The following is a 26115-nucleotide window of genomic DNA, read 5'->3' as shown; positions in this document are numbered from 1 at the left end:
CAGAATTACTTCCCTGCTCTCCCTTCCCATCTCCCTTCCATCTAGACATGACCTTGAGCCACAGCACTGTATCTCTCCAGGGCATTTACCTCTTTATGGGGTTTTGTATGCAGGTAGCCCAGTTACTGGATTGCAGACTCTTTCAGAGACAAATTCAGGACCTTTTGTCATCTGTCTCCCCTTTATTCCACTGAAAGAGCAGCCTAGACAAAACTCAGAGCTGAGTCTCTTGCTCAGTGGCAATACTTAACTTTGTTTATCCTCATTTTCTGGTGATCAGGGACATATATATTGAAATATATTTCACAGTGTGAGGCATCTACACAAGATGACTTCAAGTATTAAATGAAAGTAACATTAAATAATATGGAATCAGCCAGGGGAAATAGTTTCCTCATGCTTTATAGCCCTATCTTTCTGTTAAGGAAAAAGTATCAATACTCAACATTTGTAACATCTAACACTTCCTCTTTTTTTTAAAACCTAGGCATCCAGTTCAGAGCCTTTGGCAGACAACAGTAGCTGATTATTAAAAAATACTGTTTCATTTTTACTGTACTTGTTTTTAAGGCTACATCTAAATATGTGATATTAATTTTCCATTTACAGAAGTGATAAAAGTGTTCCTCTTAAACTGTATTTCAAAATGAGGTCACTCAGGAGTTCACTTCTGCCAATGATGTAGATATCTGGAAAGAGTGTCACTCACTCCCTGCTCAAAAAGAAAAGGTGGATAGATGATAAAATCATAACTTTTATGGTATCTGTCAGAGAGCTGATGTGGCAAAGCAGCCAAATAGCCTGAATTTCAAGGAGGGACAGACCCTTCCAAGGAGAGATCAGACTTGTAGACTGACTCACCTGTAGCACAGCATGAGAGGAAGAAGTGTTGACCATCATATGACAGGTAAGAGAAAATCAATGAAAATCTTAACTGTTAAAAAGGCCAAACTTGGGCTAACAAGACAGTATAAAATCCCTGGGAGCCTAAGACACTAAGGGAGTTTGCATGCACTCACAAGCCCTTTCTAAAACTTCCACCAGGTATTCATGAGAAAGACCTGCAGGGAGAGGAGGATGCTGGAGCTCTACAGAGCTTCCTTGGTTTGGAGGCATGCGGGAGAGATCTGCTGCTACTGTGGGAAAGGCAGGAGAGCTTGCCTCCTCCTGTCCAGGCTCTTCCCTCATAAGGAGTAAAAAAGGCCTAAGCCACTCAGGGAACAACAGAAAATCATGTCTCCCCAGGGCACAGGTAAAGACCCATTGCTGCTGGGACCTGGTAAGAAAAAACCTCTACTCTTGGGGGTGGGGGACAAGACTCAGTCCTGAGCCCCAGGATTCCATACCAATCAATACCACTAAAGTTCTACCACTATGGGAAGGACAGGAAACTCTCCCCCACAAGGCCGGCTATGAACACAAGTCATGGTTTGGCTGCCACAGACAGGAGGGGCAAGAATGTTGAGAAAAATCCATTCCCAAGGCCTGGCCACAAAGGACCTACTGAAGACTGAGGCTGAACTGAAACAAAGAACCCCCAACCCATTCCCAACTACCAACCTAGCAAGGAGCTAATAACTAATAACAAATAACAGCTGCTGGGGGATAGGCAAGACCATAGAGACTTACCACTATGGTTCAGGTGTGCAGGACAGCTGAAAGCTAAGGATGAAATATGAACGCTTGAGAAAAGTTCTTCAGCCCCATCCTAAAGCACAAAGTAATGCTAGAGGATATAAAATCTGTAATGCACTGAAGGCAACCATAGCAACAACAAAACTCAAACCCAGCTCAGTTTCTGACTGGACTGACCAAATCCCACACAAATAGCCTGACTGAACAGATCTGCCCATTTCCAAGCATTAATACTTGTCTACTTCAGTCTACTGTTACATAGCAATGACTGGTATTAAATAAAAAATTTGAGTTACACAAAGAAGCAAGAAAAAACAACTCATTTTTCATAGGCAAAGTTAAGACCATATACAGATATGCCCCAGATGTTGGAACTATCAGATGGGGACTTAAACTCTGATTAACATGTTGAAAAATCTAGTAAAAAATACGGATAATATGTATGAACATTTCAGCAGAGAGGCAGAAACTATAAGAAAGGGACAAATTGAAATAAAAAACACAGGATCAGAAATGAAGAATATCCTCTATGGTCTCATCAGTAGACTCATCATAGCTGAGGAAAAAGAGTGGAACCACACAGTATTCAAGATCTATGGAACAATGACTGACATGTATAATTGGAGTCCCAGATGGAGAAGAAATTAGGCAGAAGAACATTTAAAGAAATGATGTCTAAGAGTTTGCAAAACAGGGGTACCTGGCTGGCTCAGTCAGAAGAGCATGCAACTTGATCTCGGGGTCGTGAGTTTGAGCCCCATGTAGGGTGTAGAGATTACTTAAATAAAAATTTTTAAAACTATAAAAAAAAAAAAAAAGAATTTGCAAAAGATAACAGACCATAGGGGCACCTGGCTGGTTCAGTCAGTAGAGCATGTGACTCAATCTTGGGGTTCCAGTTTCGAGCCCCAGGCTGGGCATAAAGTTTACTTAAAAATAAAAAATAAAGAAGGGGTGCCTGGGTGGCTCAGTTGGTTAAGCGTCTGACTCTTGACTTCAACTCAGGTCTTGATCGCAGGGCTGTAAGATCGAGCCCTGCGTCCAGCTCTGCGCTGGGCATGGAGCTTGCTTAAGATTCTCTCTCCCTCTACTCCTCCCCGCCACTAAGAAAAAATAAAATCTTTTTCAAAAACGTAACAAACCATAGATTGAAGAAGCTCAGATAAATCCAATAACTTTCTCATCCAGGAAAATAAATACTTACCATTTGATCAAGTAATCCCACTCTTGTATTTAAAATGAAAACGTATGTCCATACAACATGTATGTGAATGTTATAATGGCTTTATTTATAGTCACGAAATCTGGAACAACTCAAATGTCTATCAACTGGGAATATGGATTTTTTTAAATCCCCTTGGTACATTAGAATTCTCAGTAATAGAAAGGAACAAATTACTGATACATGTAACAATATGGATTTGTGACTTCATTTTTAGCTACACGACAAGAAGTTACTTAATTTCTCTAAACTTGTTTCCTTTTCTATTAAAAAAAAGGGACAATCATACTTGCCTAGAGGGTAGTGGTTACCAGATAAAATATAGGACATCCAGCTAAATTCGACTTTCAAATAAACGAGTCACTTTTTAGTATAAATATGTTTGGGACATATTTATACTAAAATATGGTTTGTTGTTTATCTGAACTTCAACTTTAACTAGACGTTCTGCGTTTTTGTTTGCTAAAGCTGGCAACCTTACAGAGAAATTGTGAGAATTAAGATACTGGCACAGCAAGACGTTCGCTCACCATTAGGCATAATAAGCGCTCCATGGGGGCAAACGCTGTTTTAATCCCAGTCCCTCATTCCTTACTTGTTCCTTTATTTTTTTGCTCCATTTTAAAATAAATCAACTGTACTGTGGCTTTTCTTCCCAAACAGGGACCAACTCGAAGAGAGAACCAGGTTTCAACCCACTAACTCCCAATTGTCAAGCGAAGAAATTCCAGGTGACGTCACGACGCACAAGGACCGCCCCCAAGGGCGCCCACGACGCATAAATAAGACGTCAACGGGCGGGGAGCCAGCCTCGGGGTCTGACGGGATTGTGGCGGTCCTCTTTCCCAACTCGGAAGCCACCGGTGCCTCCAGACGCTCTCAAGATGGCGACCTCTCTGGGTTCCAACACCTACAACAGGCAGAACTGGGAGGATGCGGTGAGTATGCCTGCCGGAGAGGACAGAGAGAGGCGGCGGAGACGGGCCTCCTTCGGGCAGGCAGGGCCGTGGTTGTGGAGCGGCCGAGGGAATTCCGGGCAGGAGACGGCGCTGCGGCCTAGCTCCGCCAGAGCGGGAGGCTGGAGGGCGGCCCTCCTCCTCCGGGCTTGGAGGGAGGGGGCTTAGCCAGGGTCCCGGACCAGCCCGCTTCCCACCCCTGCCCTCTCCACTCACTTCGAGCTGGTCTTTTCTCCCGCCACCTGCCGGAAGTGCAGACAGCGCCCCCTCACGCGACCCGGCCCGTGCTGGACCTCGGGTTCCTGCCCTACCCTGTCCCCCGCCCCCGCCCCCCCCCCCCCCCTCCCCCCCCCCCCCGTCCCCAAGAGTGTGGCAGAGATGGCAGGGTCTTCGGAGCCTGGCTCTCAACCAGATTTCCCATTTTCACCAGGACTTCCCCATTCTGTGCCAGACGTGTCTTGGAGAAAACCCATATATCCGAATGGTGAGTGATCGCGTGTGAAAAGGGAGTTTATTCAGGTTCTGTCATTGTTGTGGTATTTGCACGCTGTCCGTGAATTGCTTCTCTTAGCCAAGCCAAAGTATTGATGCTCCTTTACTAACCCAAAGCATAGGACGATTTGCAAAGGACTGTCATGCTTATTCTGTCTTTGGAACTCAGCAGCAGTCCTGCGATGTAGGAGTCCTAATATAACAGCTAATATTTGTTGAGCATTTATTTATCTAACAGTCAGGTCTGTTAACCAGAGGCAGAGACAGTTAGGTCTTTTCAATATGGCAAGTAAGGAGTGGAGCTTGGATTTAAATTCAGATATGCTGACTCCAGGAACCTTAGCAAGGTAGGAGGAGAACCAGGACTAGATTAAGTGTCCTGACTCCTAATCAAATGCCTTTTGGCCACGGCACCTCTAGTCTCTTTAGTGTAAGGTAACCCCATCCTTATAAATGAGGGTAAAATAATCAGTAATTAACATTTAATAATTAGAATAGGGCTATGTTGTGATCGATCTCGGAGATCTTGATTGACTCTATATAGAGTATCTGACAAGATGGGTCTATAGTAGTTACCCCTGACTAACTTTTGTAAAATGGGCTGGCCAGAGCTATGTCCTCCGTGATTTGAGGACTGTGGAAACTGTTAGGAATTTTAATTCCTAGGGAGAGAACTTGGGAGCCAGAAGTGAGCCTAAGAATTGTGGCAATGGAAAGATACATATTAACTTAGAGCCATAAGATTCTTAAGAGGTTATGATTCATAGTAGCTGGTAGAATATATCTCCTCTCTCGCACCTCCAATAGTGATCCATCACCACCACCTTATTGGGATGCCGGGGATCTACAGACACATTTCTTGGGTTGTCTTTATGGAAGGAGCAGACACCTAGTTTTTGTTTTTCTGTAACTTGCTCTTTTCTATTTTTTCTGTTTCAGACCAAAGAAAAGTATGGGAAGGAATGTAAAGTAAGTATGTCTGTTAAAGAATAATGATTTAATTTTATTTTTCTTTTCTTTTCAACTTGCTGGGCTTTGAGGTTCTCCAATAAAAGTCAGTGCTACACAGACTTTCATATATCATTTATATACTCATTGACGGTTAACTGTTCAGTGTGAGAGGTAAGAAAGTGAGCCCTTTAATGTAAAGGTTCTTAACCTGGTGTCTGTGGATGGGCTTTGAACCCTCTGAGAGGATATACTGAGTGTTGTCTGACAATGCACATAAGGATTTTAGCAGAGGAGGAAGGTCATAGCTGGCATAAGATTCTTTTTTTTTTTTTTTTTAAGATTTTATTTATTCATTTGAGACACAGAGATACAGAGAGAGAGAGCATGAGCAGTGGGAGAGGCAGAGGGAGAGGGAGAAGCAGACTCCCGGCTGAGCCAGGAGCCCGATGTGGGGCTCGATCCCAGGACCCTGGGATCATGACCTGAGCCGAAGGCAGACGCTTAACCATCTGAGCCACCCAGGCGCCCCTGGCATAAGATTCTTAAAGGAGTATATGGCACTCCCCATTGCCCCCTCAAAAAGATTAATGGTCATATTATTGGTGGTGGTTACCTCTAGTGTGGGGAGGACTTCGACTCTTTAATATTTCATTTCTGTACTATGTGAATTTTTTAACTCCTGGGGAAGGGTGTTATAAATGGGATTGAAACATCAGATGGTATTTAGACTACATAATTGCTAAGGTCTCTTTTAAACCCTAGATTCAAGGATCTTTTCTTTCAATCTCCCATTGTTATTAAATCTCCTGGCCTTAATTGTCCAGATCAGAACTATTAACACTCTTTGGCTCTTATTTTGTTTTCCCAGATCTGTGCCAGACCATTCACGGTGTTTCGTTGGTGCCCCGGGGTCCGCATGCGTTTCAAGAAAACTGAAGTGTGCCAAACCTGCAGTAAATTGAAGAATGTCTGTCAGACCTGCCTCTTGGACCTGGAGTACGGTATGTTTGCCCTGTCTAACGTGTCTGAAAGCATGTAGGTGCCCGTGCCCTAGACAACAAACCAATCTTTTTCTTTCCCATTTCTCACCCTATCTCTGGTTCTGACCCCACTTTGGAGGGCCTACTGTGCTCTACTTTTCCTAGAAGAGGAGAATCATACTAGGCCATTCTAGAGCTCTTCTGAGTAACAGGAAGAACTTAACGAAAAGTTGGGGATTAATCAGAACTAGCCCAAATCTCTCTCATATACATCCCTATAGCCAAAGTGAGGGAAAGACATCGTTCCTATGATAGGTAATTGCTTTGCCTTGGGCTTCTTTCAAGATTCAGAGCTCTTTCCCACAATCCCTACCAGAAGCATTGGCTAATTATATTTTAGATTTTTGTCTCAACTGTGTTTTTAGGACTGGTGTACTGTAACTGCTACGATTTTAAGGGTAACTGCTTTTGAGAGTGATTTTTTTTTTTTTTTAACTAAAAGTGACTTTTTGTTAATGAGAAAAATAATTTTTCAACAAGAATTTCTACTATACAATAAAAGGGAAAATATAAGTTTATATATATGTTAAGTTCCGAAAGATAGCTGCTAATCGAAGTCCTGGTCACATATTGTTTAATATTATTTATATATTTGTTAAAAGAAGTGTTCTGGTTCTAGAATACTGTGATCCTTACATGCTTGTGACTATCCAGAGGATCTATAAGACAGGCTTAAAAAATAACTCACTTTTGGGGCATCTGGGTGGCTCAGTCAGTTAAGTGTCTGCCTTTGGCTCAGGTCATGATCCTGGGGTCCTGGGATCGAGCTCCACATCTGGCTCCCTGCTCAGTTGGGAGCCTGCTTCTCCCTCTCCCTCTGCCTGCTTGTGCACGTGCGTGCGTGCGTGCTCTCTCTCTCTCTGTCAAATAAATAAATAACATACATATGTACTTAAAAAAAAAACAACCCACTTTTTACACTTATTTAAATAAATGCTGTTCTAGTAAAAGCTATTATTTATTATTTAAGCTATTATTTATTAATTACAGGTCAAGTTTGACTGTAACCAAACGTCGTTCATCTAAAATATGTTCTAAAACATTGATTTCAAATTTCATGACAGGTCAGGAATTTGGACAGTTTCATAGGATACTCTGTGGTAGTTTTGGCCTGATGGTAATAAAGATTTTGAATAAAAATAAAGCCTCCAATACCTAGGAAGCTGGAGAAGGGAATAATGATGTTGTATTCCATGTGCAGGTTTGGTATGGATTTGTTTTAAAATATATCTTGAGGTTTTTTCCTCTTTTCCTTTGTACCAGGGCTGCCCATCCAGGTTCGTGATGCAGGATTGTCTTTTAAGGATGACATGCCAAAGTCAGATGTCAACAAAGAGTACTACACACAGAATATGGAGAGAGAAGTATGCTGCCACTTTCTTGATGTAATTTTATATTTGGTAGAATCCTAGTGGTTTGACACAGGGTCTATACAATTTATCTTTGGAATGTGTCATCCCTCTATAGATTTCTAACTCTGATGGAACGCGGCCGGTTGGCATGTTGGGGAAAGCCACCTCCACCAGTGACATGTTGCTCAAGCTAGCCCGGACCACACCCTACTATAAGAGGAATCGACCCCACATTTGCTCCTTCTGGGTAAAAGGAGAATGTAAGAGAGGAGAGGAGTGTCCATACAGGCAAGAACTGAATTGGCACTTTCATTATCGGCTTTCAGATAATTAGTCATTTAAGAAATGGGAGGTGCTAGTTTAAACTATTTCTGATTTAAAATCTACAAGTTTATACAACTAGTATGATAGATGTCATGTCTTAGGGCTATTACATTTAGAAGAGCTTGTTGAAATTGTTGTTTTTATTTGTAATGGGACTTTTACTCATAACCAGGCCTTGGGAAACTAAGTTGTTATGCCATATAATGCAGATGTTGACTCTAAAGGTAAGTCATCACTGTCATGGTATAACTAGCTTGAATCTCAGTGTATGGTTGAAGTCCAGTGAAGGCCAGGCCTCTAAAGGGTGTGTGAGTATGTTTCAGTCAAGACTGCCCAGCATCTGGACTAGGAGTTGTTTTTTTTTTTTTGTTTTTTTTTTTTTTTTTAAGATTTTACTTATTTATTTGACATAGAGAGATAGCGAGAGCAGGAACACAAGCAGGGGGAGTGGGAGAGGGAGTAGCAGGCTTCCCGCGGAGCAGGGAGCCCAATGCGGGGCTCGATCCCAGGACCCTGGGATCATGACCTGAGCCGAAGGCAGACGCTTAGCAACTGCGCCACCCAGGCGCCCCTGGACTAGGAGTTCCTGACTTGGGGTTGGTTAACCCCACACCCACAAAAAAAAAATTATCTATCCTTTTTTCTGGGGCTGGTCCATTAGCTTTAATGAGACTCTCAGAGGCATGCAAGACCTCAGATACATTAAGAACCATTGACCGAGAGAAGGGGAACCATGTTTTGGTTACTTCTTGTTTTGGAGTGGATTGTGCCAAAAGCATTTCTTGATTAAAAAAACCCTGTTACCTTAGATGGCCATTTATTTTCTTTTCTTTTTTTTCTTTTTTTTTAAGATTTTATTTATTTATTTATTTATTTATTTATTTATTTTTCTTATGTTAATCCCCATACATTACATCATTAATTTTATTTTATTTTATTTTTTTTAAAAGATTTTATTTTTATTTATTTATTCATGAGAGACAGAGAGAGAGAGAGAGGCAGAGGGAGAAGCAGGCTCCCAAGGAGCAGAGAGCCCGATGCGGGACTCAATCCCAGGACCCTGGGATCATGACCTGAGCCGAAGGCAGACGCTTAACCGTCTGAGCCACCCAGGCGCCCTACATCATTAATTTTAGATGAAGTGTTCCATGATTCATTGTTTGTGCATAACACCCAGTGCTCCATGCAGAATGTGCCCTCCTCAATACCCACCACCAGGCTAACCCATCCTCCCACCCCCCTCCCCTCTAGAACCCTGTTTGTTTTTCAGAGTCCATCGTCTCTCATGGTTCGTCTACCCCTCCTATTTCCCCCGCTTCATTCTTCCCCTCCCGCTACCTTCTTCTTCTTTTTTTTTCTTAACATATATTGCATTATTTGTTTCAGAGGTACAGATCTGAGATTCAACAGTCTTGCACAATTCACAGCGCTTACCAGAGCACATACCCTCCCCAGTGTCTATCACCCAGTCACCCCATCCCTCCCACCCCACCCCCCACTCCAGCAACCCTCAGTTTGTTTCCTACAATTAAGAATTCCTCATATCAGTGAGATCATATGATACATGTCTTTCTCTATTTGACTTATTTCACTCAACATAATACCCTCCAGTTCCATCCACGTCGTTGCAAATGGCAAGATCTCATTCCTTTTGATGGCTGCATAATATTCCATTGTATATATACACCACATCTTCTTTATCCATTCATCTGTCGATGGACATCTTGGCTCTTTCCACAGTTTGGCTATTGTGGACATTGCTGCTATAAACATCGGGGTGCACGTACCCCTTCGGATCCCTACTTTTGTATCTTTGGGGTAAATACCCAGTAGTGCAATTGCTGGATCATATGGTAGCTCTATTTTCAACTTTTTGAGGAACCTCCATACAGTTTTCCAGAGTGGCTGTACCAGCTTGCATTCCCACCAACAGTGTAGGAGGGTTCCCCTTTCTCCGCATCCCCGCCAACATCTGTCGTTTCCTGACTTGTTAATTTTAGCCATTCTGACTGGTGTGAGGTGGTATCTCATTGAGGTTTTGATTTGGATTTCCCTGATGCCGAGCGATATTGAGCACTTTTTCATGTGCTTAGACGGCCATTTAAATGGCTTTTAGGAGGCTGGCAAGTCTTTGTGTGATACAGTAAATCCTTTGGTATTAGCTCTGTCTTGATACTTATGTTTTGGTATGGCCATGGTTTCTAGTTCAGAAGGCATTTCCGGGTATGTGTATGTAGCTACTGTTGGGTGATACCTGTAAATTCTTTTCCTTTGTTTCACCTTTATGTGCTGTTCTTTCCTGAACCATAGACATGAGAAGCCAACAGATCCAGATGACCCCCTTGCTGATCAGAACATTAAAGACCGATATTATGGTATCAATGACCCTGTGGCAGATAAGCTTCTAAAGCGGGCTTCAACAATGCCTCGTCTGGACCCACCAGAGGACAAGACTATCACCACACTGTATGTTGGTGGTCTGGGTGATACCATTACTGAGACTGATCTAAGGTTTGTAGATAAAATTTTATGAGCTCTTTCTGCTTTCAACTGTCCTGGAATACTTTTTTAGCAAAAACACAGCAAGCATGATAATTCTGTACAAAGTACATTGTTCTTTAGCCACTCTATAGTTAGTATTGTGCCAACTAGAATTTTTATAAAATTATCTTTTCCGAAGCCAAAGTGGTAGTGTTCATCAACAGTGCTTGCTTGATCCTTGCGTATAGTAATGATTACGTGAGATTCTTTTTTTTTTTTTTTTTTTTGGAGAGAGGGCACGTGAGCAGGGAGCAGGGGGATGAGGGGCAGAGAGGGAGAGAGAGAATCTTAAGCAGGCTCCATGCTCAGCATATCACTGACACGGGGCTCGATCTCACGACCTTGAGATCACGACCTAAGCCTAAATCAAGAGTCGGACGCTTAACTGACTGAGCCACCCAGACTCCCCTATGTGAGATTCTATTTGACCTATAATAGCCAATTAGAATTTTTAAAATATGGCACATATCCAGGTATGATTAATTATGTCAAGGAGGGAGAACTTGGCAGTTAGAAAGCTCTTACAGTTTAAATTGTTGACCTTTTGAAGAGATTTCTATTTGGTGTATTTGTATTATCCTTGACTTGTATTTTGCTTGGCTAGATGAAACATCTGGATAGATAGTGATGGAAATTACCTCTTGCAAAGAGATAAATGAAGAAGAGTCTCTTATAGTATATAACATGCCTTCCATAACCTTCTCCATTAAACCTGGTCTGAGAGAGCTAGACCATCCCTGCAGTTGGCAGACGTTTCCGTGCTCCTCCTCCTCCCTTTTATTTTGTCGTCATTGTCATCGTTGTTGTTTCACAATCTTGAAAAAATGTTTTGAATGTTCTTGGTTCATGGGCCATGGGGGCTATAGTTTGCCAGACCCTTATGTAGGGCTTAGGTCCCTAAGGAACCTGCTGGACCCCTTTTTCCTCCATGGGAAAAACCTCTGAGATGTTTGTAAACCTTTATTTACTCATTATTTTTCTTACTCTCTTTCAGTAAGTAGCACCCACAGTAGGGCAGGGTATTGGGGGGTCTACCTGCAGGTGGTTAGACAGATAACCATGGGGCCACCTGCTTCGTGAGTCAGCGGAAGAGTGAATAATCCACCACAGCCTCCTGGGAGTATATCATTAACTCTCCTGTTTCTCTGCCTGTATCCCTTCAGAAATCACTTCTACCAGTTTGGGGAAATTCGGACGATCACTGTCGTGCAAAGACAGCAGTGTGCATTCATCCAGTTTGCCACGAGGCAGGCTGCAGAAGTGGCTGCAGAGAAGTCTTTTAATAAGTTGATTGTCAATGGCCGTAGACTCAACGTGAAATGGGGAAGGTGAGAATTAGACTCAACATTTTTTTATTGAGATTTTCAAGAAAGTGTTCCATTATCTGGGGACTAGTATGTTTTTGGTGAATAGATATAAATCAGTAGGACTGTTAAAAAGAATTTTTCATTTTCTAACACTTCAATCTTGTGGATGTTGGGAAGATCCTGCTTTGGAAATTCATTCAGGGTTTTGATGTAGTAATCTACTCCTTTGAAGGTTCGTGTTTTTTATGACCAGCTATTATAGGCCAACTGTGACGCCAGGGTATGAAAAGTGGATTTGAGAGTTTACAAATGCATTAGACCTAGATTCTGCCCTCTAGAGGCCGGTTGTCCAATGGAGAAGAAAAGCTAATTCAAGTTTTTGAAAGTGATGATTGTGTAAGAGAGACTCAGGTGAAATGCCCTGAAAGTTCAAAGGGAGGATAGGTTTCCGGCTTGGAAGCAGGAAGGAGATCACTAAAAGCAGCGCCCCAGACCAAGTGCTTCCCGTGTGCTAAGTCAGCACTATGCCAAACACACAGAGGTAGCCTCTTCTCGTCCATACAACATTTCCAGCAGATTTTGGATCCAGGTCTTTCTGGCTTTAAAACATTTGCTTTTATCCACTCTGCACTGTGGCCTTTATGGGGAAGGAGTGTTTGCCAAAGAGGAGGCAAGGAGCGAAGCATCTCTGCTTGACTAAGAAAATGAGAAGCAGACGTGTGAGAGAAGGTGGGACCAAGTGCTGACATTGTGTGTTTGTGTATGTCTCTCCCAGGTCCCAAGCAGCCAGAGGAAAAGAAAAAGAGAAGGATGGAACCACAGACTCTGGGATCAAGCTTGAGCCCGTTCCAGGACTGCCAGGAGGTGAGTGCAGACTTTCTGCTACCCCCCCCCCCGTAGCTGGATGACTTCAGATGCTCACACTGCCCTAATGTTCCTCAGTGTGAGGAGAGACCAGCTGGCTGGCTCTCTGGCTCCTGCAGCAGCCCTTTTCTGTCAGTAGGAGCCCAGGACTTACAGGAGGGGAAACAGTGTTGCACTGTTGTCTTCCCTCCAACTGTTGGCTCTTTTCTGTTCTCCAGCTCTTCCTCCTCCTCCTGCAGCAGAAGAAGAAGCCTCTGCCAACTACTTCAACCTCCCCCCGAGTGGTCCTCCAGCTGTGGTGAACATTGCACTGCCACCACCCCCTGGTATTGCCCCGCCCCCACCCCCAGGTAACATCCATCGTCCTTCTCAGCAGATAGGTCTAACTTAGCCCAGAAAAATCCTTGTGAGAGTCCTGTCTTCACACCTCATTATCATGTCCAAAGCCTTTTAATTTCCCCCATAGAAGTCTGCAAGTAAACCTGATTTGTTAGGGTCCCTGATCTTTTTTTTCTTGGCCTGCCGAGGAGAGGAAAGTCGCCAGAGCTAAAGATCTGAGTATATATATAATCAGAATGGGAGTTACTGGATTATAGTTATCTATCATCAGTTTGTCCCCTGTTCTAAACTAAATCCTAACTAATGTCCTAGAGTGCCATTGCTTAAAGTGCATGTGTGTCACTGTACAAAGCATTCATTACCTGTCTGTAAGATACAGAGCTTGTGCCAGGATATAAAGTCATTAAGAGAGTTTTGTTACAAAAAATGTGTCAGATGAACTAAACAGGGTGCTTGGTCTTGTAATTAAGTTAAACTTTGGCTCAAGTTACATATGGCATTATCTTTGGGGGGGGGGGGGCAGTAATAAACAGTTCCAGGACCAGCACTTTGTATCGTGCTGCTCTAGAAGCTGTCAGTGACAATGTGAAAAATGTAGGTAAATCACAAGTGGCCATTTCTCCTGTGGTAGAGTCCCCATTCTCTTTAACAAAGTCCTGGTTTTTGAACACCCTCCATTCTAGGATAAAGCGTTGATGTTGGTGGTGACAGGGTCTTGCCTCCGCCTGATATCTTCCTCCCCTCGCAAATCCTGATTGAATCCTGGCCAGTAGGAGTGGCGTGTTCGATAGATACCAAAGGTTCAGATGACATACTAGCAGATACCTTGAGTCCCGTGGAGTTTTCTTTTAACCTGGTGTGAGGGGACAGGTTTCTAAAACCAAGGAAGTACTACAGGTAGACGTTCCTAAGCAAGTCTGTGAACTGACATTTTCTGAAGCCCCTTGTCAGCTAGCTTGGTTTCTGTGTAGGTGGTTTTGACCTTAGAAAGATTCAGAGGTTTGAAAGGTTGTCAAGGAAACTGCAAGCCTAACAAATTTGTCCTCTCCCATCTGCAGGTTTTGGGCCACACATGTTCCACCCAATGGGACCACCCCCTCCTTTCATGAGGGCTCCAGGACCAATCCACTATCCTTCTCAGGACCCTCAGAGGATGGGCGCTCATGCCGGCAAACACAGCAGTCCCTAGCACATTATCACCACTCCGGGGCTTTACAGAAGAAAGGGCGCTTAAAAATCCCAGTACATGAATCTTGGAATAAATATATTTTTCCTTCCTTTGTAGTTTCCATGGTAGCTGAATGTGTTCAGATGTGGGCAGTCAGAGAACGACAGCCGTGCTTCCCTACACGTATTCCAAGGATTGATGGACCTCAAATAAGCTGCCATTAACACATCTGGTTACTACTATAACATTACTAATCAAACTTAATGCCTGTTCTCCTTACTTCTGTGGCGAACAAGCAACTGGGTGAATTGGAATGTCTAACGGAGTTACCATCCCAATTGTATGTTCATTTTGTATCTTTTTTTGGGGGAAAAAATTGACCTGCAGTAAAATCTTTTTGACCATTTTTATGTCCATTGGGTATTTTTCCTTTTTATCATCTGCAAAAAGATTACTAGTACTAATCATTGTAGTGGCATGAGTGTGATTTAACACTTCAGAAGTCAACATTAAAGAGACAGTAGGAACCAGCACCCAGCACAGCCCAGATCTTTTCTTACCTCTCCTTTCCTCATTACTAAAGGAATCTGGCGGATAGTTTTACCTCTCTGCGCTACCAAAACAAGACAAAAACAAAAATTGCTTTTTATTCCCGTCAATTGGATGGAAACACAAATGTTATGGAGCTGCGTATTATTGAAAAAATCTGGTGTCTGGGATGAAATTATTTTAAAGAGCTTCCTGTAAAACACGTGAGCAAACTGAGCCGAAAGGCACTGGCGCGTGTTGGAAGACCTGTGACCTGCAGCTAGCTGGGACTGTCACCTCTAGCATTCACCTTCGTGTGTCTTCAGCGTCACGTCTTCAGCCCCTGCTTCTGGCCAGGGCACTCTGTTTGGTTTTAGAATGTTTGGATATAACTGAATTGTAGATGGTAAAAATAATTGGATGTTGTGTTGTGTTTTTTGTTTTTAAAAAATTAAAACGGGTCAATTTTCCAAACGTTGTCATAGGCTTATTTCTAGATTTTTGTTTTCCTTATCCTTTGGTAGCTCACCTTGAGGTTGGTAGAAATTAGAAACCAGTACATTTTTGGCTTTAGACTGTTCTGATTTTTATCTCTGTGTCCATTTTATGATGGGAAAAAGGCCCAGCCGCTTTAGTAAGTACTTAAGGGTATGAGGTTGAAATAAGATAATGCACAGAGGGCACTCTGTGCAGAACCTGCCATGTGGTGGTTGATAAGTGGTAGCTTTAAAAAGTCATTGCCATATTTTATAGAAGTCATTTTAAAGGGAAACAAGCAAAAATTACCTGAAATTCCATTTCTCCAGGAGCCGATTCCATGTCACTTACCTAAAATATATACTAATGGGGTGGACATAACCCATATAAAACCCATTTTTAGCTTCTCTGGAGAATTTTTTTTTCCTCTAGAAGGTTTCATCATGGAGGGGTTTTTTTGTTGTTGTTTTTTATTAAGTTTTTTTTAAGTTTTAAAAATCTAAAAGGATTTAGAAAATCTGATTTAATTTCTAGTAATACCAAATGTGAATCAATGAGGGTACTTCCAAGTATTTTGACACCATTTTGGGTAGGGTTGAGTTTGTTTTAGTTTTTGGCTTACTTTTGAACATGTAAAAGATTTTTAACCAATTTGTGAATAAGATGTAGATTATGTATTGTGTTTTAATAATTCCCAAGTTTATATCTGTACATATATATATATATATACATATGTAAATATATGACTCCAATTGTATATTCTTGCCTTTTTGAGAAGGAGGAGATTCTAAATTTTGTGCACTGCCTGGCTATGGATATATATTTTTTGAAAAGCATAATATGCCAGCATAAATTGAAGTATAGAATCGATGCTCAATCTTTCTTGAGTAAATCAAAATTAAGAGCAATTAGATTTTGACAAAAACTCTTAGGTACTTAACCACCTCCATTTCCTTTTCCTCTAGGGCACACAGCTGGGGGCACACTTGGTGAAAAGTAACCTTTGCCATTCCCAGACCAGGTCTGTAAAAACATCTCACGTAATCCTATGAGCTCTTTTGCCGTCTGGCTAAATACACTGGAGAATGATGAAGATGGCAGAATCACACAGAAGGAGCCTGGGTTTTCTATCACTGCTTTGAAGATAGAGCATTATAATGGGAGGAATTTTTGTTATAGTAAACTTTTGAGACCTGGGGATTTATCTGTTACAGCAGCTAGTGTTACTCTAGTAACAGAGGTGTAGCTGACTCTCATCACAAAAAAAGAAAAACCCCGTTTTTGTTTATACTGAGTAATGGTTTAAACAGACTCTGGAGCCAGATTACTGCGTTCAGATTCTCACTTCGGCACCTCCCAGCTGTGTGCCCTTGGGCACATTACTTAGCCTCTGTCTATTTGTCATAATGCCTCCCCCACAGCCCTTGTCGCTGCCTGTAGTAATTTGAGGTCCTCCCGTCATGGAGAAGGCTCAAAAGGTAAAGCAGCATGATAGCTGAACTAAGGCAGCTTATGGTGCAAAGAGTGATGTGACAGATGTTTTAGAAGCCAAGTCAGTGAGCCAGTGTAATGACACCTGAAATAATGGAAATGAAAGAGGGGTCTAGGATGACCCCCAGGGTCTCTGGTTTGCTCAGATGGGCAGAAGGATGCCTTTTCCTGACAGAATGATGGGTAGGGGAGGAGAGTGAGATTGGGAAATGGTAGGAGAATGAGTCCGATGTGGGATTTGGTAAGTTGAAGTTACCTATGAGACCGGTGGCAATTCCCAGCCCAAAAGGAATTGGAGCTTAAGAAAGATCAAGATTTGGGAGTTGGTGATGAAGTAGCATTTGAAGCTCTGGGTGTGGAGTGAAATCCTGCGGGATAGGGATATAGAACATTTGTTCTTAAACTTCATTAGGTGAGTTCCTTCCATGGGTAAGGCAAAGACCACCCTCTGAGAAACACTAGTATAGGATAAAATGGCTTTCTAAGTTTAGAAAAAGTTATCTTCCCCAGATATCCTCTAGTCTTCATATTCTCTGTAACATTTTATTACAAAAATTTTCTAACATACAGGAAGGTTGAATGAGTTTTACTGTGAGCAATCCTATATCCACTCACTAGATCCACAATTAACATTTGGCCATATTTGCTTCACCACATATCTGTATTCCTTTATGCATCCATCAATCTATTTTTTATGCATTTCAGAGTAAATTGAAGACATCAGTATACTTCACCTTGAAGCACTTAAGCATTTATATAATTAACCAGAGTTCAATATTTATAGATTTTCTAGGTAAAATTTACATAGATTGAAATGCACAGATCTTGAGTATGCTATTCAAGAATTTTAACATTGTATCCATCTATGTGACTCAAATCTCTGGCAAGATGTGGAACGTTACCATCATTCCAGAAAAATTTCCCCTCTTCTCCCCAGTCAATACCCACCCCCCACCAATCTCCAGAGGCAACTACTATTCTGATTTTTTCACCATAGCTTAGTTTTACTTATTTTAGAACTTTATATAAATGGAATCATGCATTGTGAACTCTTTGTTTTTGACTTCTTTCCAACAACATGATGTTTTGAAGGATCATCCATGATGTTGTGTATAATTCCTTTTTTTTGTTGAGTAGCATTCCATGATATTATACCATCACTTACCTATCAACTTTTTGCTATCATGATTTGAAGCTGCTATGGATATCCTTGTACACATTTTTTGGTGAATATATGTTTTTATTTCTCTTGAATAAATAGAGTGGAATTCCTGGATCACAGGGCTGGTGCCTGTTTATTTTTAAAAGAAACCGTCGGACCTTTTCCCAAAGTGGTGGTACCCTTTTACATTCCCACCAACAAGAGTTCCAGTTGGTGTACAACATCACCAAAATCTGATGTAAAAAGTCTTTCTGGTGGGTGTATCGTAGTAGTTCATTGTGGTTTCAGTTTGCATTTCCATTTTGACAAATAAGTTGAGCACCTTTTCAAGTAGTTGTTGGTTGTTTATATCTCTTCTTTTGTGAAGTGCCTTTTCAGGTATGTTGGCCATTTTCATTGGCTTTCTGTCTTTTTTTTAACTAGCTATAGGAGTTTAAAATATAGATATTAGTCCTCTGTCAGATATATGTTTGCAAATACTTTCTTCGAATCTACCTATTAAGTTTCCTAATGCGCAGATGATGACCAATTTTCTTGATGGTCAGAGATTTCTCATTTAATGAAGTCCAATTTATTGTCCAGCATACCAAAATTTGTATCAGTTTGCCAAGGCTGCTGTAACAAAGTATCATAAACTGGGTGGCTTAACCAACAGAAATGTAGCGTCTCCTCTTTCTGGAGGTTAGATATCCAAGATCAAGGTGTTGGCAGGGTTGATTCTTTTTAAGGCTGTGAGAATGTGTTCCGGGTCCCTCTCCTAGCTTCTGGTGTTTGCCGGCAAGCTTTGGCATTCCTTGGCTTATAGAAATATCACCCCCGTATCTGCCTTTGTTTCCACATGGTGTTCTCCCTGTGTATATGTCTCTGTTTCCAAATATCCCCTTTTATATCAGGACGCCAGTCAGATTGGATTCAAGCTCATCCCAGTGACTTCATTTCTTGTTTGTTGAAAAGATATTCCTTTATTAGGTCTTTTGCATTTCCATATACATTTTAAAATCAGTCTGTCAATGTCTACAAAAACATAGGACTGTGATTGGGATTGCGTTGGATTTGTAGATCAGTTTGAGAAGAACTGACATCTTGACACTACTGAGTCCTCCCGTTTATGAGCATGGTATATGTCTCCATTGCACCAAGTCTTCTGTAATTTCTCTCAGCAGTATTTTATCCTTTCAGCATGCAGGTCTTGCATGACATTTGTTAACTATTGCTGAGAATTTTGTGATTTGTTCCTATTGTAAATGGAATTTTTAAAAAATGTACTTTCTAATTGTTGCAGCTAATATATAAAAATATAATGATTTTTGTGTATCCACCCTGTATCCTGTGACCTTGCGAATTCAGTTTTTCTAGTCCTTGCTTTATAGATTCTAGCAATAATACCATCTGCAGATAGAGACTATTTTACTTATTCATTCCCAATCTTTACACCTTTTATTTCTTTTTCTTGCCTTGCTGAACTGGCTGGGACCTTGAATAATATATTAAACAGAACTGGTGAGAGTGGACATCTTTGTCTTGTTCCCAATCTTGGGGGGATACCTTCAGTATTTCAACATTAAGTAGGATATTAGCTATAGATTTTTTTTTTTTGTAGCTGCCTTTTATCAGACTGAAGAAGCTACCTTCCAAATTCTCTGAGAATTTTCACCATAAAATGGTGTTGAAGTTTGTCAGCACTTTTTTGGCCTCATATGGTTTTCTCTTTCACTATGTTAATGTGGCAAATTACATTGATTGATTTTTTTTTAAGTTTTTATTTAAATTCTATTTAGTTAACATATAGTGTAATATTGATTTCTGGAGTAGAATTCAGAGATTTGTCACTTGAAACACCCAGTGCTCATCACAAGTGCCCTCCTTAATACCCATCACCCATCTAGCCCCTCCCCTACCCACTTCCCACCGGCGGCCCTCAGTTTGTTAAGAGTCTATAGTAAAGAGTCTCTTATGGTTTGCTTCCCTCTCTTTTTTTTTTCCCCCTTCCCCTATGTTCATCTGTTTTGTTTCTTAAATTCCACATATGAGTGAAATCATATGGTATTTGTCTTTCTATGATACACTGATTTTTAAATGTCAAAGCAACCTTGCATTTCTGGGATAAGCCTAACTTAGTCATTTATTTCTTTTTAAAATTTTTTTATTGTATTTTTTCCACTCTTATTGAGATATAATTGGCACATAGCATTGGATTAGCTTAAGGTGTACAATGTGATTTGATACTTGTATGTATAGCAAAATAATTACAAAATAACTAGTTCACATCCATCACCTCACATAGTTACACTTTCCTCTTGTGATGAGAACTTTTAAGATCTATTCTCTTAACTTTCGAATATGTCATACAGTTTTGTTGACTGTAATCACCATACTGTACATTACATCCCTAGAACTTATTTATCTTACAGCAAGAAATTTGTGCCTTTTGACCACCTCCACCATTTGAAGCCTATCACCCAACACAGTCATAATGTATTTTATATATGTATTTATATATCATATATCTTTATATTTATGAATTACATATATATCACTTGGTTTTTTGTGTTTATGTTTATGAGAAGTATTGATCTTGAATTTTCTGTAACATCTTTGTCAGGTTTCTTCTGGCTTTATCAAATATCTTTGGAAATGTTACCTCTTCCTGTATATTCTGAAAGAGTTTGTGTAACATTGCTATTATTTTTTTCTTAAATATTTGATACAATTCACTGGTGAAGCCATCTGGGCCTGGAGTTTTCTTTGTGGGGATTGTTTTTTCTTTAGTTTTAAAACTTTATTTTGGAATAACTTGAGATTTACAAAAAAGTTGCACAGATGTACAGAGAGTTGTTACTGTTCACCCAGCTTTCCCAATGTTAACATCTAACATAGCCATGGTATTTTTGTCAAAACTAAGAAATTAACATTCATATAATACTATTAATTAAACAAAGTCTTTATTTGAATTTCGCCATTTTTTTCCCCCTCTGATATCCCTTTCTGTTCCAGAACCCAACACAGTCTACCACATTACCAACGAGTACTGGTAAGCTATTTTGTAGACTGTCTCTCTACTTGAATTTGTCTGATGTTTTCTCATGATTCGCCTGGGCTTATGGATTTGGGGAAAATATCTCAAAGGGCAGTGCCCTTCTTACCATGTTATGTCAGGGATCTGAATATCATTGATGATGTTAACCTTGATCCCTTGATGTCTTCCAGGTTTCTCCTTCATAAATTTACTGTTTTTCCCTTCCTATGTTCTATTTTTTGGAAGCAAGTCAGTAAGGCCAATCTACAATCAATAGGATGGGAATTACATTTCATCTCCTGAAGAGGAAGTTTCTACATACATTATTTGGAAATCTTTTGTGAGGAAGAAAGAAGGTTTGTCTTTTCTCCCCCATTTATTTGTTTGTTCAATGATTTATTTACATCACTGTGAATTCATGGATATTTACTTTATTCTTTGAGTTATAATCTTTTATTCTGTAGATTGTCCTTTTGCTGTCTTGATCTTACACTGTTGGTGGGAATGCAAGCTAGTACAGCCACTCTGGTAAACAGTGTGGAGGTTCCTCAAGATGTTAAAAATAGAGCTACCCTATGACCCAGGAATTGCACTACTAGGTATTTACCCCAAAGATACAGACGTAGTGAAAAGAAGGGGCACATGCACCCCAGTGTTCATAGCAGCAATGTCCGCAATAACCAAACTGTGGAAAGAGCCGAGATGCCCTTCAACAGATGAATGGGTAAAGAAGATGTGGTTCATATATACAATGGAATATTACTCAGCCATCAGAAAGGATGAATACCCAACTTTTACATCAACATGGACAGAACTGGAGGGGATTATGCTAAGTGAAATAAGTCAAGCAGAGAAAGACAATTATATGGTTTCACTCATATGTGGAACATAAGGAATAGCGTGGAGGACCACAGGGGAAGGAGGGAAAGCTGAGGGGAAGAAATCAGAGAGGGAGACAAACCACGAGAGACTCTGGACTCCGGGAACCAAACTGAGGGTTACAGAAAGGAGGGAGGTGGGGGGATGGGGTAACCGGGTGATGGGTATTAAGGAGGGCACGTGTTGTGATGAGCACTTGGTGTTATATGCAACTAATGAATTGTTGAACACTCTATCAAAAACTGATGATGTACTATATGTTGACTAATTGAACATAATAAAAAAAAGGATCCTTTGATGCATAAAAGTTTTTTAATTTTTTTATTGTTGTTAATCACCATACATTACATCATTAGTTTTAGATGTAGTGTTCCATGATTCATTGTTTGTGATGCATAAAAGTTTTAAGTTTTGTGTGTTCATTTTATGAAGTGTTTCATAGTAGTTGAAAATAACGAGTATTCTCTAATTTGGTGGTGCAAGATTCCACATTTTCCTTTCATTGTACAAATTTCCTATATCCTTACTCTGATGACTGATCAGTAATTCAAAGAAATGTGTTAAATCTTCCACAATGACTATGGGCTTATCATTATGTAAGGATCCTCTTTATCACAATAATGCTTTTTGCCAGGAAGTCTCCTTGTCTGATGTTAATATAACTAGATCACATTTCTTCCGGACAACATCTAACTGCTTTATCCTTTTCCATTTCTTTAGTTTGCCTCCATGTCATATTTTTAGGAGTGCTATTTGTGAAAGGCATAGAGCTGGAATTACTTTTTACCCAAACTGTGAGTATCTTTAAATTGGTGAGTTGTATACATTTACATTTATTGTGATAACTGATATATTTAAATGTATTTATACTTTAATTCATGTCCCTTTAATTGCTTCTTTTTCATCCTTCCTGCTGTCTATTGAATTGATTGATCTCTGTGCTCACCATTGCTTCTTAGATTCTATACTTTTTTTCTGGATCCTTCCTAAAGTGTCTGACAGTACTAAAGCATGTTCTTTTGTTCTTTCCGGGGTTAGTGGGAAATTCTCATACTACTTATTTGTCTGAAAATGAGTTTATTTTGCTCTCACTTCTTGAAAATATTTTTGTGTTATTGCTGTCATTGTAAATGTCCATCTTTTGTAGATAATCTAGCTTTTTCATCTGGGTAATTTGTAGGTAATTTAAGCTTTCTTGAAATTTCTCTGTGACTTTGGAGTTCTGCAATTTCAATACAGTGGGTTTTTTTAAAAAGATTTTATTTGAGAGAGAGAGAAAGAGAACGTGAGTGCTCCACAAGTGGGGGAGGCGGGGGGAGAGGGAGGCGCAGACTCCCTGCTGAGCAGGGAGCCCTCAGGGCTTGATCCCAAGACCCTGAGATTATGATCTGAGCTGAAGGCTGATGCTCAACCGCTCAACCGGCTGAGCCACAGAGGCGCCCCTCAATACAGTGGTTCTTAAGTGTAGATTTAATATCCCTTCTCATGACAGGGTGAGGATGGTGTGAATTTATGTCTTTTATCAAATCTGGAGAAAACCCAGTCATTTTAAAGCATTTTCTGGAATTCCTATCAGTACTGTCAGACACTTCCATTTTATTCTCCGTGTCTTTTTAATTTTTCTCTCATACTCTCTGTCTTTTCACCTCTCTGTGAAACATTATGGGCACTTCTAGTTCACTAATTCTTTCATCAGGTACGTCTGATCTGTTACTGATTTGTCCATTCACTTTTTGAAAGAAGGAATTGTTTTGGTAAAATATAACACATGTACAGAACAAGTGCATAAAATACGGATGTACAACTAAATTTAATATTCTAGAGTGAACACTCGTGTAACGGTCACCTGAATCCAGCAACGGAAATTGTCCAGCTTTCCCCAGAAGCCTTTTATCCCTTCACAATCACCAGCCTTTCCTTCCTCCCAAAGTTAACCCCATCCCGACTTTCATATGAACACTTCCTTGCAAGAGCACACATACATGTTTGTATCCGCCTTCCTTTGCTTGCTAATTTGTGTCTGCGCCCACGCCCAAGGAACCCAGCTCCTCTCCACTCATCCCTGCCATAGCTCATGTCCACTTTCCCAATGTCCTGGCTGGTCTCAGTCCTTTTCATTTCCATATCACCGGATGATTTCATTTAGGTAAGGAATAGAACAGGCAAAAGCATAGAATTTTCTTTTCTTTTTTTTTTTTTTAAAGATTTTATTTATTTATTTATTTGAGAGAGAGAGAGAGAGAGAAACAGCATGAGAGGGGAGAGGGTCAGAGGGAGAAGCAGGCTCCCCACTGAGCCGGGAGCCCGATGTGGGACTCGATCCCAGGACTCTGGGACTAAAAAGCATAGAATTTTCTATGAACAGGCAAAGAATAGGATTTTATATGAAGGGCTCACTAAACCCACAAATTACATGAAAAGTTAATGGCCTGCTTTTTCAGGATCCAAATTTTACTTATTGTTGAATAAAGATGCAAAATACAAAATAGTACATACGGTATGATCCCATTAAACAAAGACATATTTTCGCCCCATGCACCTTTCCACACTACATATTTATCTAGTCAAATAATTCTAGAATTCTTGAAGGTCCAAACTGTTACTCATGGTTACCTCCAGTATGTGGGGATGAGGCAGAATGCAGGAGGCTGGGAAAGTCTATGAGCATGGGAGATACTATGAGCATGGGAGATGGGCCAGTCTTTCCACATTTTACTTATTTATTTAGATAATAAGCATTCCTTTTTTTTTTTTTTTTTTAAACAATGTCAGTGAAAGTCACATCATCAGAAGAAAGAATGCGGATTCGCTTTCGGGTGTAGCAGCCCCTCCTCTCCTGTAGCTAGGGGCAGCCATCACCATCCGGAACACAGCAGAGCTAAGCCAAGGTAGTCCAGATCCTCTCTTCTATGTGTCAGACACTTTCACGGTTGGTTTTCAGCTCATGCAGACATGGCTTTCAATAGCAGCCCCCCAATTCAAAACAACACATCAATGGCAGGCAAGTCTAATAGGCTGCTGGCCCCTCAAGATGGTGTGGGGTGCAGTGAAAGTCCAGAACAAAAGGAAAATGTAACCACTATCCCACACACCCTGGGAACTAGCTGGATTTCTCACCTTCTCATGTTCCCAAGAGAGGGAGTCAGGGAGGAGGCAGAGGGAGGTAATTCCATGTCCATGTCCATGTCCACAGGGAGCCCTACAGTAATCAGAGGCTCTCCTTCCAGCTTAAGCTTTGCTGACCCCAATGACATCTTGCAGCCAGCTTCTCAAGAACAAGAACGTCTCTTCTAGTCAAGAGCAGTAGCTTCATGAAATCTAATAATGACTGAGGGCTTCTTAAGTATGTGTCCATCACTGTGCTCACAACAGCCCTATCCAGGAGGTTCTGGCCTTGTCCTCGTCTTACAGGTGTAGAGACAGAAAAATGACTTGCTCAAGTTCACACAGCCAGCAGTAGCTGTTAGAGCCCAACCCATCCATTCTGACTTCCCAACCTGCACTTTTCACCCCTAAGCCCGAAGGCAGGACACCATGCTTAGATGGTTCCAGAGTGAGTGGGCATTGGTCTGGCCACCCAGTGCAGTGAAAAGGGACAGCCAGTGGAATTAGACATTCTCATTTTGGCTCTGTACCTGGATAAGCCACTTCCTTTGAGCCTGGATATCCACATCTGTAAAATGGGACAATACCTTTCCCTTAGGGTTGAACTGCAAATAAGAAATAGGATATGTGGAGAATCTACTAGCAGCCCAAGCACTGAGGCACCCAATAAAAAGCAGCCACCACCATCATCATTTTCATTGTCTTCCTCATCACCAGTTGAACTAAGAGGCATTCCTTTCTCTCCTTTTCCTAGTGAAAGGGATATAGCCTTGAATAGCCCTGGTGGAGACTAGGACGAGATTTACCCTGAGGCTTGCACAGGATGGTGAGTGGAAGGAGAAAAGAAAGAAGGGGGCCTTACAGGTACTCCACATTGTACCTGACCTGTAAGGTGCACAGAGGGGTGCCCCTTCATTCCATCCCCATGGCCATCTCCCTAGTCTAGACCTTGTTCCCTGCAGGATTCCTGGCTTCTGGCCTTAGTCCTTGCCACTCTGTGCCCCACATAGCAAGACCCATCACTCCTCAGCTTAAAAACTGCCCCCATCTCCTTAGTAAAGTCCCCCCAGTGCTGGCCCTCACTGACCCCTCTAGCACAGCGCCCTCCTTTTTCCAGAACACACCTCTTCCTGTGCACAATTCCACACTTCGCACATGCCGGTCCACTTGGCAGGAATGCCCTCCCCATCACTCCCTCTGCCCTTGATGGCTCTCCGTCCTCCTCTGGGGTCCCACCCAAAGTCTCTGAGAAGCTTCATGGAATCC

General features: G+C 41.2%; 1 protein-coding gene and 1 long non-coding RNA gene across 5 annotated transcripts; both read left to right on the top strand.

Moving 5' to 3' along the window:
* Positions 1-2890: 2890 nt before the first annotated feature.
* Positions 2891-17963, top strand: LOC118006743 (pre-mRNA-splicing factor RBM22). 4 transcript variants are annotated; one of them, XM_034999505.1, is made up of 11 exons: positions 2891-3795; positions 4244-4297; positions 5245-5274; positions 6125-6257; positions 7560-7660; positions 7764-7936; positions 10283-10483; positions 11677-11841; positions 12596-12684; positions 12903-13034; positions 14082-17963. In XM_034999505.1, exons 1-11 carry the CDS (start codon positions 3742-3744, stop codon positions 14210-14212), a joined length of 1263 nt encoding a protein of 420 aa, XP_034855396.1. In that variant the 5' UTR covers positions 2891-3741; the 3' UTR covers positions 14213-17963. The 4 variants fall into 4 exon arrangements, with proteins under 4 accessions (XP_034855396.1, XP_034855398.1, XP_034855399.1 ...); XM_034999507.1 differs by having other exon boundaries at positions 2892-3795; positions 12903-13010; XM_034999508.1 differs by having other exon boundaries at positions 2892-3795; positions 14309-17963.
* A 2953-nt stretch (positions 17964-20916) lies between these two features.
* On the top strand, positions 20917-22886 carry LOC118006733. The gene is made up of 2 exons (XR_004678173.1): positions 20917-21221; positions 22465-22886. It is a non-coding gene; the product is annotated as an uncharacterized LOC118006733 (long non-coding RNA).
* The last annotated feature ends 3229 nt before the right edge of the window (positions 22887-26115 follow it).

The sequence above is a fragment of the Mirounga leonina genome, unplaced genomic scaffold (genome assembly GCF_011800145.1).
Source record: "Mirounga leonina isolate KUSES-001 unplaced genomic scaffold, KU_Mleo_1.0 Mir_99, whole genome shotgun sequence".
In the NCBI taxonomy this organism is placed as follows: Eukaryota; Metazoa; Chordata; class Mammalia; order Carnivora; family Phocidae; genus Mirounga; species Mirounga leonina.
This window is presented reverse-complemented; position numbering and strand designations above follow the sequence as displayed.

Excerpts from the sequence above, each read along its gene's own strand:
- LOC118006743 (XM_034999505.1), top strand. The coding sequence starts at position 3,742 with ATGGCGACCTCTCTGGGTTCCAACACCTACAACAGGCAGAACTGGGAG. Across the intron at positions 5,275-6,124 it reads AGTATGGGAAGGAATGTAAA|ATCTGTGCCAGACCATTCAC; the intron begins GTAAGTATGTCT and ends TTGTTTTCCCAG. Across the intron at positions 6,258-7,559 it reads CCTCTTGGACCTGGAGTACG|GGCTGCCCATCCAGGTTCGT; the intron begins GTATGTTTGCCC and ends CCTTTGTACCAG.